Here is a 20461-nt window from a genome sequence, read left to right as displayed (position 1 = left end):
TAGGTTGGACGTTGGACATTGACGTCGGCCTGATGTTGGGTTCTGACGTCAACCTGATTTTCATTTCTAAACAAAATCCAACGTCCCCACGACATTGTGGTACGTTAAAGTACAATGTCAATATGACATCATGTTGACGTCCTGTGCCTGCAGGGGACGATTAATTACATTTTTTAAACATTTTAATATTTTAGACAAAGCAGTTAAAAGTTTGCATAACCAATGATTAATCTGATTGATCCACCCATAATTAAACATCATGTAGCCTACTTTTTGATTACCTGACCCGTGTATTAATGACTCCAACAGCATACAGTATATAACCGAGATCTGTGCATAACAGGGTTTTATACATCCCCAATATCAAGAGAGTGAGTTCATAAGGTAATGTGAACTGGACACACTTGATTATTACTTTAATGTGTATAGTTGTGGACGCGTGTCACAGTGCAAAGTATAACCTTTAAATGTCCACGCTTAATCTGTCACTGATAAGGTCTATCAATTGAAAGGGTTACCGACAGTCAACGGATCATTGAATAAACGTTAACATCCCTAATATATACTGTATGTGTATATACATGCGGTTAACCAACATACCGCTTGATTTCTTGCTTCACTAAGGCAGTAACAAAAAATAGTTACTGTCACAGTTGTCGCATATTACTGCTGTGTGATTGGCTATTCAATATCAATATCGAGTAAAATGTCCAGAGCTTATCATCGCTATCTAAATAAATTTTATCGCAATGATATCGTTTATTGGCCCAGCCCTAATCTACTTCATTTTGTAAAAACTAATAAGTTAACCTTATTTCTTCATGTTGTCTTAACACAAATCGAGTGTGTGGTACCCAACATTTTTCACTGTGTATAAATAGGATATAATTATGTTGAACTCTATTCTTGTACACTTCTACAGTATAAGCATTTGTTTGAATCCTCAATGTTTTGAAGACTGAAACAGTAATGGTTAAAAGATTGAAAACATAAAAATTTGTCAATGTACTTAAAAGAAGCTTCTGCATTTAATTGATGAAAACTAGTTACATTATTTACTATAAAAAGTATATATATAAAATTACAATTTTCTATGCAAAAGTAATCTATTCTTGTGATTCAGTATTGAATTTTCTGTAATCACTATTCTTTCAGTCTTCAGTGTCACATGGCTGTTCAAAAATCACTCTAATATGCTGATTTGCTGCTTGATTATGATGAATTGTCATTATTTCTAACTATTACAATGGTTGTTATTATGTTTATACTGTACATCTGTCCACTTCCTATTTTAAGTGATCACTGATGAATTGAGAAGTTCACAATAACATGTTATTCAGTTTTTTTTGTAATATTATAAAGGTCCTTACTGTCATTTTTAATCAATTTAATGTGCGTTCATTTGTAACTTATGATACCTTTCAATAGTAAAAATAAGAAGCAGCACAAAAGTTTTAACAATGATCAAAGTCTAAAATGTTTCTTAAGCACCAAATAAACACAATACAATGATTTCTGAAGGATTACATGCATGCGGAAAGTATTGATGGCGCTTTACTTTTTCCACATTTTTTTTTGTTTCAGTCTTATTCCAAAATGGATTCAATTCATTTATTTCCTCAACATTCTACACACAAAACCCCATAATGACAATGTGAAAAAAGAGTTTTTGAAATTGTTGCAAATTTATTAAAAATAAAAAAGCTGAACATGTCTCATCACATATACATAAGTATTCACAGTCTTTGGCATGAAGCTCTAAATTGAGCTCAGGTACATTCTGTTTCCACTGATCATTCTTGAGATGTTTCAGCAGCTTAATTGGAGTTCACCCGTTGTAAATTCAGCTTATTGGACATGATATGAAAAGGCATACACCTGTCTATATAAAGTCCCAGGGTTGACAGTGCATGTTAAAGCACAAACCAAGCATGAAGACAAAGGAATTGTCTGTAGACAATGCTGGGGAAGGTTACAGAAAAATTTCTGCTGCTCTGAAAGTTCCAATGAGCACAGTGACCTCCATTAAAACATATTCACATGCCTTTTCAAATGAACCATCAGTTTATATTAAAATACAATTTCACAGTATTACTCTTTTTATTGTGGTTTTGATCAAACAGAGCAAAAGATACTTAAAAAGATACTTAATATATTGTGATTATATACATATATCGAATATATTGTATATTCTGGGTCATTTTCTGTTAACGAGTCTGTATGTAACACATGCTTGCACCTACCCTCTATTGTAAATAGACTGCCACATAACTTAATTACAACCTAGACTACTTTCTAATTAACAAACTATTCATTCATTAATTACCAGAAACATAAATCAAGTCAGGGTGGGATGGTGGCTCAGTGGTTAGCCAAGAAGGTCGCTGGTTTGAGCCTAGGCTGGGCCTGTTGGCGTTTCTGTGCGGAGTTTGCATGTTCTCCCCTGTGTTGGAGTGGGTTTCCTCCGGCTGCTCTGGTTTCCCCCACAAGTCCAAACACATGTGCTATAGGTGAATTCATGAACTAAATTGGTGTGAATCTGAGTGTCTATGGGTGTTTCCCAGTACTGGGTTTCGGCTGGAATAGCATCCGCTGCGTATAACACATGCCAGAAGGAGAAGCCAAAGGAAAATGAGTGAATGAATGAATGAATCAATCAATCAAGTCAAATGACAATGAAGCGGGTCATGTCCATTATGAGTACTAAAAGGGTTAGTTCACCCAAAAATGTAAATGTACTCACTATTTACGTCACCATCATATGGCTGAACTTAAAAAACATTATTCTGAAGAAGACTGGAAACCTGTAACCTCTGACTTCCATAGTAGGAAAAACTTTGTGGCAAGTGAAGGGTGAGTAAATGATGACAGAAGTTTCAGTTTTGGGTGAACTGTCCCTTTAATGCACCAAAGCACTAACCCAGCTTTTAAACTGATTCTTTACTGGCTCTGGATTTTAGGTTAGTAGGACAATCAGGGTGTGCACCCAAAGTAATGATGTCTGTGCCAACACTGTAACAGGAAACAGAAGTGAAGGGAAAAACCACCCTGATGTTTGTAGAAAATGCCCTGCCCTATCACTATATCTTCACACTTCCCTCGTTCTCTCCAAACACACAGCAAGCCTAGCACAACTTAAGCATGCATGAGGTTAAAAACCAGCTAGTGATTTTAGACCCAATTACAGAGGAACATTTCCTGTGTTTGAAAAGACTTTGTCCAACTCATCACTGCATGCCAACTGAATGTGTGGAAGGTATATAAACACTGCACGCCTGTAAATCAGGGCTGCTTCAGTCAGACTCCACTCTCCATACTATTAAATCTCATCTTAAGATCCATCTTTTTACATAAGCCTTTTTATGATTATCATTATTATATGCTTATGAGATTATTATTATTACTATGCTTTTTGTATATAATGTTTGTATGCAGATGTGTTTCTGTGTTTCTGTATTTTTTCATATTTGCACTGATTTCAGGGGTTGTTTAATAATTGTTACATTTTTTATGTGTATTTTGTACGGCAACCTTGGGTGTCCCATACACACTCATTCACACACATACAGTACACTACGGTCAATTTAGCTTACCCAATTCTCCTATAGCGCATGTCTTTGGACTTGTAGGGGAAACCTGAGCACCCGGAGGAAAGCCACGCTAACGCGGGGAGAACATACAAACTCCTCACAGATATGCTAACTGACACAGCTGGGGCTCGAACTGTTAGGCAACAGCGCTACCCACTGCGCCATCATGTCAAGGCGCAATTAAATACAATTAATTATTATTATTATCTATTATTTGGAAAATCTACCTCATTGTTTGCACCCAGTTTGGATCAAATATGGACAAACTCAATCTTTCAATAAAAATGTTAACCCAACAATTGAATTAGTTCATATTTGACTAAATTTTTTAATAGTGTTTTTAATAGCGACCCTTTTTAATAGTGTTCCCTAATATACTTGTGGTAGATCAAAGAAAAAACAACACTCTTTTTAAAGTCCAGTTACTGTAAAACTTTTATAACAAACATTTTAAGTCATGATTTAAAGAACTCCAAGTATTTTTATGTTCCAAACACAAGCAGCAAAAGATGTGTGAAGAACTGGACATAGTGTTGTTCGAGATTATTTGTTCAATTATTATATTTTATACTTTTATTATATGTTTATTAAATTTTATATACATTTAATTAAGTATATGATAAAAGTTAAATCATAAAATAAGTTTCAGCAGAAATGGCAGTTTAGCTTAACATGCTTTTACACTTTAATAATATATTTTTAATTGCTTTAACACAATAATAATACTGTCAAAACAATGGAAGAACTTGTTGAATGCTTATTTCTGACTGGCTGATAAAGGTGTGATATTATTTTCATATGAACTTGTCGCTGAAGTAGTTGATGGCAGATCTTAAACACATTGCAGTTTCTCATCACTACACTGAATGAGATCAGTATTTCACAGACTACAAATGTCAAAAATCAGATCAAAACAAAACAGATGCTTTAGAAAGTTGTAACACACACAGGAGCAGTTTGATGGCAAAAACCTGACAAATGTCCTGAAATAAAAATAAGTAGAATAATTGATAGCCTGTTCAATTAAAAAATAATGCACATTCAAAAGTGTAATGGCCAATCTGCTTGTTGGTGTGTCCACATCACTACCTTGTGCATTACTGACCTTATTCTGCTATACTGAAGTGCGCTCGTTTTTGCAATTGTTTTAGAACTTCCGATTCAGTTGCCTATAGGAGAAATGACTAGGAATAATAAACGGCAGAAACTGGTCAAACTACTCTACAAACAAATGTTTGCATGACTATACAAACAAAGTAGAATAATAGAATAAGAAAATATCAGTAAGCAACAGAGCAGCATAATAAGCTGTTTTTAATGTCTAAAATGAATAAAAGTGATTAAGAGTGGAAGTCTCCTGCCAATACGATTTAAATGGCTGTGCCCACTCCTTCGGGGGCTGTTAATTGCTTGATTCTATGTTGCACAATTATAAAGTGTTCAATTATCAAACATAATGCATACTCGAGTTGTAACAGCCACGATGCCTCGGATGTGAATTATTTTTCTAATAATTAAAAGGCCAGTCATAGATTTTTCTCTATTAGTTCAGAAAATAGCTTTTAGCAATAATTACAAAAAAAATAAAAATCGCATTTAGCAATAATTTCTAGTATATTTTCATGTCCTTGGATTTAGCATATTTGGTGGTTCATTCCATTGTGGCGACCCTTGATAAAGTAAAGAATAATACAAAGAACAAAGTAAAGTTGTCTATTGTAAAAGTGACAAAATTCATATCTACAGGGTGTCCGCGGGGTCTTAAAAAGTATTAAAAGTTGATAAATTAATTATGAGAATATTAAGGCACTTAAAAGTTATAAAAAAGTCTTAATCATGTTTTTACGAGGTCTTAAATTTTGTTCAAGCATTGTCCAAATTGTTTGACTCCAAAAAAGCATAAATATATTTATTTTCCTCGATTTGGTACGGGCCGGGTGCATCCGGCCAAGCTCTCCTCTGTCCAGGTCATGTCAAGTAATTTGCGACAAACTCTGAAAGGTGATGTGATGTTCCCCACATGTAGCGGAACCATAGATCAGGGCTATTCAATTGGCGGCCCCCGAGACAATTTGTTCCGGCTCTCCAAATTGTGTGACCAAGACATCGAAAATAAGTTTAGTTCAGTCGAAAAACGGCCGCTATTGTCATGAAGTGATGTGCGTCTGTTCATTACAGCACGAGCTGCTGTTGAGCTCCTGACATTAAGTGAGTGGCGTAAGCAGATGAAAACATTAGAATACTTAAGCTTAAAAGCTTCTTAACTGCTGCAACTAAACAAAGTTATGCCACCTGTGTGCTAGTTTAAAGTTCCGAGCTTATAGCTACACCAAGGCTAATACGCACACACACTGAATTAACTATAGCAGCGGGCCATTCACATATCGCATCTTTTCCACATGCAAGTTTGTTATTTCCAATGAAGAAAATATGCCAAATATGCAAAAATCTATAATTGTTGCATCTATAATTGTTATGCAGTTCAAAACATAACACATGAATGTGTCTGAATGTAGAAGAAGCCTACTTAAGCAATGCACTGCTTTTGTTGTGCTTTGAAATACAACAATTGAATGTTTGAAAAAAAAAAAAGCCTATTGTACAATGCAGTGATGTTATGTAGTTTCAGAATACAATTTGTTAACATGTTTATGTAGAAAATTACAACGTGGGTGTCTTAAGGAGCAAAAATACAACATGTGGGCTCTTATATTGCTGTTGTGTCATCACTTATATTGTAAGTCTAATCTCTCCGGCCCCTCATTTAGGATGCTCTTCATGAACTGGCCCCCCATGACAAACTAATTGAATAGCCCTGCCATAAAGCAAAACAGATGGCAAAATGGGATAATGCAAGTTTGCATACTCGCATACTGGTTGGAGAAAGACAAGTTTAAACAGTCGCTGAAAAACAACCCCGTAATTTATTCTTTCAAGGTTTGTTTCTTCAGTGCTTATCTGAGTTCTGTTGCATGGTTGTGCTCCATTCATTGATTTACCTACAACTGTTTATTAGCAACTGTTTATTAAGTTAAAGGTTTGATACTGATTAGAACTTGAATTGACGATGAGGTCCTAAATTAATCAGAAAATGTTTTTAAATGGCCTTAAAAGGTATTGAAATTTCCTTTAGGATTCCTGCATATACCCTGATTTAGAAGGTTTAAACCAGTGGTGTCCAAACTTGGTCCTGGAGGGCCGGTGTCCTGCATATTTTAGATCAAACCCCAATTAAACACACCCGAACCAGCTAATCAAACTATTTCTAGGTATACTTAGGAAACTTCCAGGCAGGTGTGTTAAAGGAAGTTGGAGCTAAACTATGCAGGACACCGGCCCTCCTGGACCATGTTTGGACACCCCTGGTTTAAACATTTTGCAACGAGTACCAGCGACTGTGAATCACTGGAGAATTATATGCATGTCACATCACAAAACAAAGCTGCAGTCACACTGCACTTTTCTCCTCATAGACTTCCATTCATGCGCACAAGAATGCGTCAGACCGGAAACACAAGTTCGTGCGTCAAGTTTCACAGTTCACTGCTTTGCAAAGTTCAAAGTTCTGACCTGCGAAATCGCATCACTTGACTGCATGAGACCAAACGAGGATCAAAACATGTCATCTCTGCACAGAAATTTAAAATACCAAATACCAATTAAAGGACCAATCGCTCGCTTTTTAAAATGTCTAATCATCTTATTTAATCCCGCCCCTTTTCGCAGCGCCATACAACAGAATTTTGCACCCACAAACTCTAGTGCAGGGATGTCAAAGTCAATTCCTGGAGGGCCGCAGCCCTGCACAGTTTAGTTCCAACCCTAATTAAACAGATCAAACTAATTAAGTCTTTCAGTCTTGTTTGAAACCTACAGGTAAGTGTGTTAAAGCATGGCTGGAACTAAACTGTGCAGGGCTGCGGCCCTCCAGGAATTGACTTTGACATCCCTGCTCTAGTGTGACCGCAGCTACAAACTCTCTTCCGGTCCCAGCTACAGTATACACAGACTCAGCTGCGGTGGATGTTCTAATGATTAGGAGGACTATATATACCAGTTTGTGTTTTCCTCTGGTTGTTTTTCATTAAATCTTTGTTAAATGCTGCGTTTGGATTCGCACTTAGTTTTTTCCTTCACCCTGCATGCCGAGGCTTAACACATTCAAAATTTTTGCTTTGTCACCTCCAGCTAAATTAATCAACAATTTTCTTGACATTACCTCAAGCTTCAGTTTCTCATCAAATCTTCTGACCAATCAAATCTAATCTCGAATTTGTTATGTGCCACTCCCTTCTTGCCGCATGCTGAAATTGGTAATTAATTTACATCAAAGAGTGTTCAAACTGAGGGTTCGCTCAAACACTTGTAAATACTGTATAAGAAAATAACAGTAGTCAAGCTCTGTTGATCTAAACTCATTATTAGTCATTTTTTGAAAGCACCTTTTTACAGCAAGTTTCAAAGGGAAAATACATTGCCTACATGCATATACAGTCAGTATACAGGGAACAAGGAGATACATACATTGTTCATTTTTATTTGGTGAATAGTCCTGCATAGGAATACAGACAGTGTAAATACGATTTCCTTTGAGGTGGAAGAAGTCTGTATTCACAACACACAAGTACGATCTGCTTCAGCTCAGAGACGAAGCACAGAGCGGATCATATGTGCGATATGCAACACAAAACATATTAAATCCAGAAAACTGTATTTTAACCTCTAAAGGCCCAAGGTGTTTTTGACATCCATTTTTTATTTCTCTTTGCTATTTGGGCTTATCGGAACCTAATTAGAAAAAAAAAAACAGTTCTCTGATGACATCAGTTTGAATGCTTGGCTGAGATATGTTTAGCCACGCCACTCCAATCCTTGGTTTGGTGCCAGTAAAAGATGAGAGGAGGAGCTAAAAAAGGAAACTTCACCCCTAAATATAACATTGTAAAAAATAATTGTCCAAACAGCTTTTGTTTCACAAAGCATGTACTTAACAAGTAGTTAAGTGTCCTGAAACATCCTATTATTTTGCAAGTTTTTTGAAAGTATTGTCGTAATAAGGAGACTGTTTATAAGGGAAAATAACAAAACCATATTTAGTTTTAAAAAAATAAACAAATATCAAAGGAAAACACATTTGTATAATGTGTATTATGACAATAGAATGAGCAGCTGCACTACAGAAAAAAATGTAAAGCAGTCTAGATTGGGATTATTAATTAACATGTGTAATTATTTTTGCTAGTATAGGTCCCACACATCCCAACAGCCCGAGATACAAATTCAACTTCATTGCTGACGTGGTAGAGAAGATCGCCCCTGCTGTGGTGCACATTGAGCTGTTCCTCAAGTAAGTCCAAACACACACAAGCACTTAGATGGTGTGGCAGTGCTTTGTGTTCGCTGCTTTAAAACTGTGGGGAAGTAAGAGGAAGGTGCTTTACAAACACAGCTGTGTGTGAAAGACCAAGCAGAACACATGCACTGCTGCTTTTGCCAAGTCTTGTCATTTGAGAATGATGTTAGGCAAGGAGAAATGGGGAAAACACATGTTTTATATACAGTAGGTGCATATTTGTGAGCCAGGACCACAAACGCAGTCATTAGGGTACATTTCTGGAAATTGAGATATATGCATTATCTGACATTTGAATAAATATGTTTTCCAGTAATGTATATTTTTTCAGAATAGCACAATATTTGGCAGAGATGGAGCTATTTGAGAACTGGAATCTGAGGGTTCAAAAAATTTGAATACTGAAGAAAATCACTTTTAAAGTTCAAATTAAGGTCTTAGCAATGCACAGTTTGATATATTTATAGGAGGCAATAAACAAAATATATTCATGGTACATGATCTTTACTTAACGTTATGATGATGTCAATAATTTTGACTAGACACTACATGAAAAAAATCTTGTCGCTTATCGAAGGTTTAGGAACAACAAATAATAACTTGACTTCTAGTTGATCATTTGGTATCAGAAGTGGTTTATATGAAAGGCAAAGGCCTCTAGATTACGCTTATATGACCAAAATAAAACATGATCATGCCTTGATTTTTACTGATTTCATTAGGACAGTAAGGTCTGACTTTGCTTAGACAAAAGTCTTGTCACTGAACAGAAATAGTGTCTAGTATAGAATATAAAGTCGTAGGTGCAGTGGAGAAATAATGAATATTGTGTATGACTCTCATGAGCTTGGAGGACTGCATCCATACATCTCTGACTCAATGACTCAAATCATTTACTAATAAAGTAATCTGGAATGGCAAAGAAAGCGTTCTTGCAGGACTCCCAGAGTTCATCAATATTCTTTGGATTCATCTTCAATGCTTCCCTCTTCATCTTACCCCAGACATGCTCAATAATGTTCATGTCTGGTGACCGGGTTTGTCAATTCTGGAGCACCTTGACCTTCTTTGCTTTCAGGAACTTTGATGTGAAGGCTGAAGTATGAGAAGGAGCGCTATCCTGCTGAAGAATTCACCCTCTCCTGTGTTTTGTAATGTAATGGGCAGCACAAATGTCTTGATATATCAGGCTGTTGATGTTGCCATCCACTCTGCAGATCTCTCGCACACCCCCATACTGAATGTAACCCCAAACTATGATTTTTCCTTCACCAAATTTGACTGATTTCTGTGAGAATCTTAGGTCCATGCAGGTTCCAATAGGTCTTCTGCAGTATTTGTCATGAACATGTACAAAGAAAAAGTGCCTGCTCGCACCTGGAAAGGGGTGGGAGATGCGCATTGACTTAGACTCACAACTCATCTTTCCAACAAAGATCACCCAAGCAGAACTAAGACCAGATGAGGTGATTTGGTCAGCAATAACCAAGAAGGTTTTTGTGATTGAGTTGGCAGCGGCACATGAGTACTAGTGGCACATGTACTCTGATTTAGCAGTCAAATGTAGAGTCAGGGGTTGGACAGCGACATTCCATCCTGATGTCCCCATAAGCCACCCCCCCACAAGGAAATGTACCGGGTAGAAGGCAAAACATCAGTGAATGGTGGTTCCAGCTTATGAGCCTGTAGCTGACACAAAAGTGCACTGGAGGAGTCAGGCAGGCAGGACTGTCAAGCAGGTGACACTACTTGTACATTGAAATTCTTCAAACCAATTTTGGGGTAAATATGTTCAAACTCCAAACGGTGGTGGAGCACACTCAAAATTGCAGAATTGTTGTTGGACAGATAAATGATTATATATTAATGAAATACAACATTATTTTGTTGGACGAATGATGTGAGATGAGTGCCTTGAAATTGATAAGTTTGGCAACTGGCAGCCAGTATAGACTGATGAATAAAGGTGGGATGTGCTTTTTAATCTCACTGCTGAATACTTAATCAGCTGCAGGTGCTTGATGGTGTTTGTGAGGCCAGCCAAAAGATCATTGCTAGCAGGACAAGAGCTTGAACATGCAGTTGAGCAGCATGCTCTTATAAGAAGGGTCTAATCTTCCTGATGTTATGTAGGGCAAATTGGCATGAATGGGCAGTTGCAGCGATGTGGTCTGTAAATTTCAGCTGGTCATCAAGAACCACTCCTAGGTTCCTGACTGTCCTAGGAGGAGTTATTGTCAAGGTGCCCAGTCGTATGGTGAAGTTGTGGTTAAGCATTGGACTGGACGGGATTACCAGCAATTGATTAAAGGTGGTGGTCCTTCATTCAATATCTGTCAGACAAACTGATATCTAGTTAGCGACTGTCAGATCATCAAGTTTGAATAAAAGGTAGAGTTAGGTGTTATGAGCATAGCAGATGTTGTAAAAGCCATGTTTCTAAATTCAAGATCCAAGTGATGCCATGTAAAGAGAGCAGATAAGCAGAACTGAGCCTTGAGACACCACAGTGGCAAGCTGGCTCAGATTCAGTACTTCACCCCTCCATGAAACCCCAAAAGACTGTGGTTCTTGAGATGCCCATTGTCTTGAGGGTTGCCAGAAGAATTTGGTGGTTCACCATATCAAAAGCAACAGTTAAACCCAGCAAGACCACCTGAGGATTTGGATGCAGCTCTTGATATTCTCAGAACTTACACATGGGAGCAGAGCAGTCTCAGTGAAAACATGACTGGTTAGTGTGCATGACATTGTTTTGATTGAGAAAGGCAGATACTTGTTTGAAGACATCACATTTTTATTTTTTATATGTATGGCAGGAGGGATATTGGTCTGTAATTGTACAAGAGCTGGGTTTGAGATTGCTTTTTAAGCAGTAGAGTTATTTGAGCTTGTTGAGTGGGATAGGAAAATGTAGAATAAAGAGATGTGTTAATAATGGGAATAAGTGCACGTACAACCAAAAGGAAGATGGCTTGAAGAAGATCGGATCGGGTCCTGGATAGGACACAGTGAGTGTGTAGTTGTTAATTTGGTGTGTTCTTGCAACAACTGATGGTTGCCATTTTATTGGTAAAAAATGTTGCAAAATAATTAGAACCGATGAGCGAGCAGGATGATGAGGACAGAGGAAGGAGGAGAATGTTTTGAAGAGTAGGCAAGAGTTGGAAGAGTGAGAGAGTGGTGGCACACTGGCCAAGATGATAGTGGGGAACTAGCATCCAAACAAGATCTTATTATCAAGTCAAGTAAATTGATTTTTTAATCACAGCGGAAAGTTGAAAGGGTGAGAGTGAATGTAGGTTGTGACGCAATGTAATGTGAGGGAGATATCAAAAGAGGAAGATTTCGTTTTAGATTTTACAATTACTTTGAAATTATTAGTCGCACTTTTTAAGTATTTGAGGGTACAGTTCCTATTGTACTATTTTACAAACCATTATGAAACAGAACTCACAAGTGTTACTTTTAAGGTAGTAGTTTTTGGCATTGGGTATGATTAGGGTTTTAGAATAGGATAATTGTGAACATGTTCTTTATAAGTACAAATAAACAAATAGCTTAACAATAGGCAGGTAAAAGTAAGCCACAAGTAGTAAGACTGATCCTTAAAATAAAGTGCTATTAAAGTCTTAATAGGTTGTCTCTTTACAAGGGAAGAAAACAAAACTAAATTTAACTTGTTTTCAGTACATCCAAACACACTCAATGTTCAATGCAAGTATGTGAAATTAACCAAAGTGAATTTTATCTTATTTCATGCTGTGTATATTTTTGTCCCTCTAGCCACCCTCTGTTTGGTCGGACGGTCCCACTGTCAAGCGGTTCTGGATTTGTGATGTCAGAAACTGGGTTAATCGTGACAAATGCCCATGTGGTGTCCAGTACAACATCAGTCTCGGGTCATCAGCGTCTCAAAGTTCAGATGCGAGATGGAGACGTGTATGAAGCCACAATCCAAGACATAGACAAGAAGTCAGACATTGCCACCATCAAAATAAACCCACAGGTAACAGCCATTACTACTGCATTATGATTGTACATTGAATCATTTAGCAGTTGCTTTTATCCATAGAAACTTACAAGTGAGGATAAAAGAAACACTTTAAATCATCAGAGTAGCAGTATATAAATGCTATAAGTCTGAGATATAGAAAAGAGAGAGACGCAGATGGATTGTCAAGTCCACTCAACTGTGTGAAGAACACCTAGAAGTATGGGGTGCTTATATGAAGGTGTCTGGTGCATGTGGAGAGAAATAAAGTGTGTCTCCTTCAGGTGGCTTGTCAAGCCCACTCACCTGCATGAAGCACATTGACTTTCACTATATTTCCATAAACATAATGTGTTTATAAGAAAGTGTCTGGTGCAGACAGAGTGGAGAGAGTGTGTAACCTACAATTTGTTAATTGATTTATGCGACATAAGTCAAAGTGCATTTGCTGTCTGTCTTTCTTGGCAGAAAAAGCTGCCCGTGTTGCTGCTGGGTCACTCTGCAGACCTGCGGCCGGGCGAGTTTGTGGTGGCTATCGGCAGCCCGTTTGCCCTGCAGAACACAGTGACGACAGGAATCGTCAGCACTGCACAGAGAGATGGGAAAGAACTGGGGCTCCAGGACTCAGACATGGACTATATCCAGACTGACGCCATCATCAACGTAAGACACTCAACAACCAGAACAACACATGCTGGAGTTTTAATGGGTGTTGTGTAGGGCTGGGCCGATAAACAATATTATGTCAAATCGCGATAAAATGCTTGTCAGTAACAATGTTAAGCTCTGGACTTTTTTTTACTTCATATAGAGCTAGGAGCCAATCACACAGCAGAAATAAGCAACAATAGGAATCTAAAAGTTTGTTGATATTAGGATGTACCAATTTCCAGCCACCGAAAATTTATTGGCTGAAAGTATGTGATGTCATTTAATGGACCCTCTAATTTTTGTGGCTTCAGTCATGGTTGAGGTACTCTTTTAAATCTGGAAGCATTAACAACTGATATTGAAATGTATATCATTATCATTTAATATGGAAAATAATTACCAAGATTGCATTTTTGCCATATCGCCCAGCCCTAGAGTTTTTTAAGAAATCTAGACAACAACTGAAACTAATTTCTGCAGTTTTATATTATATTAGGTGGTCATAACTAATAGATATTTACCTAAAAATACAGAACAATGCAGTTACTGCATTCATATTGTATTACACAAGACTTGTGGTGCTATTAAGGTTGGGCACAGTTAAGGTTGGGGACAGATTTGGTGATTTGGACAGTTTATGGGATATGTCAAATTATTTACAGATTCATATACAGAAGTATAATTTAAAAACATACACTCACTGGCCATGTTATTAGATACACCTGTTCTTAACTGACAGGAGTGGCATTCGGTGTGGTCTTCTGCTGCTGTAGCCCATTCGCCTCAAGGTTGGTCATGTTGTGCGTTCAGAGATGCTCTTCTGCAGACCTCAGTTGTAACGAGTGGTTATTTGAGTTACTGTTGCCTTTCTATCAGCTGGAAGCAGTCTGGCCATTCTTCTCTGACATCAACAAGGCATTTTCGCCCACAGAACTGCCGCTCACTGGATATTTTCTCTTTTTTGGACCCTTCTCTGTAAACCCTAGAGATGGTTGTTCATAAAAATCCCAGTAGATCAGCAGTTTCTGAAATACTGAGACCAGCCCGTCTGGCACCAAAAACCATGCCATGTTCAAAGTCACTTAAACCACCTTTCTTCCCCATTCTGATGCTCAGTTTGAAGTGCAGCAGATTGTCTTGACCATGTCTACATGCCTAAATGCATTGAGATGCTGCCATGTGATTGGCTGATTAGAAATTTGCGTTAACGAGCTGTTAGACAGGTGTACCTAAGAAAGTAGCCGGTTAGTGTTTATGTACATAACAAGTGCATTTTAAGGAGATAACAAGTAATTTAAAGGATCACCTTAAAATAGACTTATTTTACAACTCCTCTAGTTGTAGGGTTAAACAGTTAACTCTTGAAACAGTTGTTTTACCACATTTAAAATCATTCAGTTGATCTCAGGGTCTGGTGAGAGCACTTTTAGTTTAGTTTAGAGCACTTAAAGTTGTAAAATGAGCCTATTTACAAAAAAGGGGAGTGTTTCTTTAAATGTACATAGTAAGTAAGGCCATTTCAGATAAAGTGGGACTATGATGTTACATATAATGACAATGGTCATTTCATATAAAGTGGGATCATGTTTTGAAACTATTGTATAGTTGTTTTTAAATTGTAATATTTATTCTTTAGTGTAGTTTATGCATTTATTTCTTATTTATGTGACACTGAACAAAGAAAGATATATATATATATATATATATATATATATATATATATATATATATATATATATATATATATATATATATATATATATATATATATATATATATATAAATGAATCACATATTTTTATTCTAGACTAATAATTGAAAAATGTATTGATTAGCATTATTATTTGGTACTAGAATTTTCATACTTGAGGCCTGTTTTGTTTCTCTGTAGTTTGGTGATTCTGACAATTGGTTGTATTTTAGTTTTGTACTGGAATTACACTTTGTATTCATATTTTTGATCAGTGCTAGAACATTTATTTTCAGTACTTTTGGAGCAAATCTAACCTCATTTATCTAATACATGGGTAATATTTGTTGCAGTATCATTCATTATTTGTATTTTGTTCTTTTCTTTTCACAGTATGGCAACTCAGGTGGACCACTTGTTAATTTGGTAATTATTTTATGCTATGATTTCTTTGATAGTTCTCTGAATCTTTGTGTCAATTTATTTCTTTGTAATATTCTCTGTTTTCTGCTTAATGTGAACTATAAATGTAAGTCTGCTTATTGTAAATTCATCCTTTGTCTTGTAGGAAACAAAGAAAAGCATTTATAATGACATGAGTTTGAGAAAATTATGAAAGTATTTTCATCACATTTATCATATTAAAACATACTGATACTTATATATTTCTTTTAATTTCTCTCCTGTAAGGATGGAGAGGTGATAGGAATCAACACACTGAAAGTAGCTGCAGGAATCTCCTTTGCCATTCCTTCAGACAGAATCACTCGCTTCTTAAATGATTCTCTGGGAAAGCAAAACAAGGGTACATTTGAGGTTTTTAGAAAGTTAATGATATCTGATATTAGATGTTTTGTTTTCGAGAGCTCTTCTTGCAGGATTAAAACTGTTTACACATTCACATTTTCTTTCAGAGACAAGATCCGTGAAAAAGCGTTTCATTGGAATCCGAATGCTCACCATCACAGACGCGTAAGTTTTCTTGACAACGCATTAGAAATTAAAGAGATAGTTTACATGAAAATAAAAATGTACTTACTATTTACTCACCCTCAAATGTTTTCAAACCTTTATGATGTCCTGTTGGATACAAAAGAAGATATTTTAAAGAATGTTAGAAACCGGTAACCATTGACTTCCATACTAGGAAAAACAAAAACAGTGGAAGTCAATGGTTACCAGTTTACAGCATTTAAAAAAAAAACTTCCTTTATGTCCAACAATAAAAAGAAACACATAAAGAAGTGTAGGATGAATACACAATGACATAGTTTTCAATTTCTGGTTCACACATACTGTAAATGAACAGGGCTGGACTGTTTAGTCATTGTGTGTGTGTAAATTGTGTGTGTTTCCTCCAGTCTGGTGGAAGAGCTGAAGCAGCAGAATCCTGATTTCCCTGATGTCAGCAGCGGGATCTTCGTCCATGAGGTGGTTCCTCACTCGCCTGCTCAGAAGTGAGTATCAACCAAACCAGATGCATTGTGGTCCTTCAGATGTGGCTGAGCTTCAGAACTCACTGCCAAGCAGTTTATCACCGTCTGTGCTCAGAGGATGACAACTTATTTAAGATCACAAACCACTACTGGAAAAGAGAAATAGCAGATTTGTATTAAACAGGCATATTAAACTGATGGACTAAGTATATCACAATACAAACTGGAGCATTTCTTAAAGGTCCTATGAAGTGCTTTGAAATGTGCAAGTTTTAATTCAGTGTTTGACGTAATTCAAAACTCAAAAATGAAGAGAGGGTGGGACATATAGTAGAGAAAAACAGCCAATAACGTTTAGTTTTTCTCACATCTCTACCAGTGAGAGTGGTTGAGCTCAAGTGCATCAAATGAAAAGCAAATCAGAAGCGTCTTGAAGGGGGCTGGGCATGTCAGACACTAGAGAGCTTTTGATAGGTCAAGATTTGACGAAAAACTGAAGTATGAGGTGATGTGAAAAACAAAATGGCTATGATTTTATTGATAATCTGCAAGCTTTGCATGTTTATATCAGTTTTAGAATTCCTAAACGTGAATTTTGTTACTATTTTGGAGTGTTGTGAATTTCTCTAGTCTGGCTCATGGCACCAAACTGTTGTGAAATTCTAAGAAGAGCCCAAAAAACCAGGGAGAACTTTCGGTTGTCTTCAAAGCAGAATCCTTTAATAAGAAGAACTCAGCGTGGCTGTGGCGTCATCGAAAGAAAACTCTCAACTGTACAGCAAGCACTACGTTTTTATACATTCTAAAACATTCTAAAAGCATGCAAATGAAGTGTTGTTTGTCGGCAGGGTAAACTGCCTTTTCAGGCCTGATCTCATCAGCATGTAAGTCTGCAGAGTGGATGACAACATATTAGAAACCAGCTTCTGACCACATGAAAGGGGTTTCTTCGACCTGAAAGTTTCACCTGAAGACAAAGGCAGAAAACAGTGTGCAAAATGATGTTCTGGAGACCAATCCCGTCTGACCAGTTAACCGAAAAGAGAAAACAATAGACTCAGCCATGCTGTGAAACTGACAATTTGCTTTACTTTGGAGACAGTCAGGGCTCAGGAAACCAAGACATTTTAAGGTCTTTCACACCAGTTATATATATATATATATAGATAATATAAATTCATATTCCCACAGGAGCACACTGGCTTATAGATATCCTCAAAACTAACAGACTGGAACTAACATCTAAAATTTGTATTTTTTTTATTTCATGAGACAAAAATTCACACCAAAATGAAAATTCTGTCATCATATAATCATCCTCCTGTTGTTTCAAACCGGTTTGGGGTTTCTTTCTTCTGTTAAACACAAAGGTAGAGTACAATGAAGATACAATGAAGAAAACAACCTTGGGTGTCAGTGGCTATTTTTTTCAATGTTCTTTAGAATATCTTTTTTTGTGCTCAACAGAGGAAAGAAAATCATGAAAGTTTAAAATAATTTTAGATCGAGTAAATGTTGTGGAAATATTCATTTTTGGATGACCTATCTCGTCATCCATTTTATTAGTCACAGCTTGCTACTCCTGTTGCCTTGAGCACTCAATTCTTCAACAAGTTGCTGGAAACATTCCTCAGAGATTAGTCCATGATGATATTATATCATCACATAGTAGCTGCTGTAACCAGGGGAATTTGACACTTAATTAAACAGGATGGTCAGGCAAGCAATGATCAACACAGGAGCAAACAGATGTGTGAAGGCAATACAGAATCGTAGTCACAATAACCGGCGAGAGGTCGGAAGGCAGGCGGCAGACAAAGACAAAAAGACAAACTAGGCGAGGGTCAAAAACACGAGAAAACCAAGACAAGGTAAACGCGTTGTAATGTCACTTAAGTAAACAAGACTCGGCGACTGGAGTGAGTGTATGTGCTGTTTAAATAGTGTGTGTAATCAGTCCTTGACAATCCTCTGGTGGTGTGTGTGCGATCAGTCAGGATGAGGAACGTGTGTGTGAGCGGAGTGCATGTATGGAGATGTAGTCCATATTATGGCAGATTTGTAGTTAGCAAGATATTGTGCATGTTTTCCAGCGATCTATAGAGTAAAGATCGCTGGTGATTGTGACATTCATAATGCAAATCTTCTGGTCCTGCATATCTCAAATTTATTCTATTGCATTTAGGTCTGGGGATTTTGGAGACCATTCTAGTGTAGTGAACTTTGTCATGTTCAAGAAACAGTTTGAGATTATATAGCAGTAGCTATCACAAATAGGGTATACTGTGGTCATTAGGAAACAATCGTGCTGACATAGTCTTGTGGCTGTATATTTTCAACAATTTCTCAGTTGAAACTCATCAAACCAGGCAATCATTATGTAGTCTTCTGTCCAATTTTAGGTCCAATTTCTGTCAAATTTTAGGCTTCTGTCCAATTTTGCTGTTCTTAGCTGAGAGGAGTGTAGTGTTAGAAATAAGGATGGAGTAAGCTCCAAATAAGTGGGACTTTGTGTTAGATTAACATCTATACCAACCTTAATCTTAAACCCCCCATTTACAGTAAACTGTTGTGTTTTATTAACATTTACACATACCCTAAACCTACCCTTCACAGTAACCTATTTTGTTTTGTTAACGTCTACACCTACTGTACAGTACACCTAAACCAACCTTAAACCTACCCCTTGCAGTAACCTACCGTTTTATGAACACATTCACACATGCTAAAACTGCCATAAGCAGTACATTTTAAATTCAATTTTTAAATTAAATAACAAACCTTCAACAAAATATTCAAGCTTCCAAGTCATTGACTTTTTCATTTTTTAGATAAGATCAGATCGAAAAACGGGTCATTTATACCTGTAAGAGTCAAATTTACCAGCTAAATAATTCATGTATTAATGTGCTGGTATTTATGTCACCATGCCAGTTTTACCCCATCCCCACTCTTCTAAAAGCTCCCTAAAATTTTTGCAACCCCCCTCCCTCTACATCTCTCAGAGTTTAAATAAGTCAGTAAAAATCAACAACATTAATCCTCAGAAGTGTATTTATTCAAAGTGTTTTCATTGTTTAGTAATGCAGTCGCATTGGGGTCAGTCATTGATATATACACTAAATATCGCATATGGACCCTGAGCATGCGTCAATAGCGCCACCATATTTGTACATTGCTCCCAGGACAAGTGTCATTCAACCGCACTAGTCAAGACAGTGTTACTATGTGAAGATGCTGGACTTTAGCGCGGTGTGTAGTAACGAGCAAACAAAGAAAACAAAGCACAAAGGCAGAACATTTCATAGGTAAGATTTAGTTTTTTACGTTTTTGTATGTTATTAACTTTTGTGCTAAACAGGTAACATTATTGATAATACAGTCACCTGCTGCATTCACCATAAGGCAAAGTAGCACAAACTCGCACTAAACACTCGGCTTATGCTAGTTTTGTGAAATAAAATCAGCAAACAATGCAAAAGAAATGTGACAACGAGATGCTGCGGTGCCAGAAACTTGTATTATTGTCGGCTAAGTGAATGAGTCATTCATAACGGGGATTCATTCACAAACGAATCGCTCCCTCCGTTAGAATGAGAAGTGAAAGCAGGAGAGGAGGAGTGTTTCAGGACACAGATAAAAAATTATACAATTGCATACTGACCTCCGGGGAAACTCCCGATCGTAGATATATGTGTATATGTGCATTTCTCTGGATCTGAATGGCCACAGTCCCACAGTGCAACT

The 20461-nt window shown here is 37.0% G+C and overlaps 1 protein-coding gene across 1 annotated transcript in view; it reads left to right on the top strand.

The window, feature by feature from the left end:
* htra3b (HtrA serine peptidase 3b) overlaps positions 1–20461 on the top strand; it is a 32528-nt gene that overhangs the window by 7835 nt on the left and 4232 nt on the right. Inside the window, exons 2-8 of the mRNA XM_056462272.1 lie at positions 8838–8937; positions 12730–12952; positions 13406–13600; positions 15672–15704; positions 15969–16083; positions 16193–16250; positions 16640–16735. Of these exons, the coding sequence (XP_056318247.1) occupies positions 8838–8937; positions 12730–12952; positions 13406–13600; positions 15672–15704; positions 15969–16083; positions 16193–16250; positions 16640–16735 (820 nt within the window). The remainder of the gene's footprint in view (positions 1–8837; positions 8938–12729; positions 12953–13405; positions 13601–15671; positions 15705–15968; positions 16084–16192; positions 16251–16639; positions 16736–20461) is intronic.

Source organism: Danio aesculapii, chromosome 7 (genome assembly GCF_903798145.1).
Source record: "Danio aesculapii chromosome 7, fDanAes4.1, whole genome shotgun sequence".
Lineage (NCBI taxonomy): Eukaryota > Metazoa > Chordata > Actinopteri > Cypriniformes > Danionidae > Danio > Danio aesculapii.
This window is presented reverse-complemented; position numbering and strand designations above follow the sequence as displayed.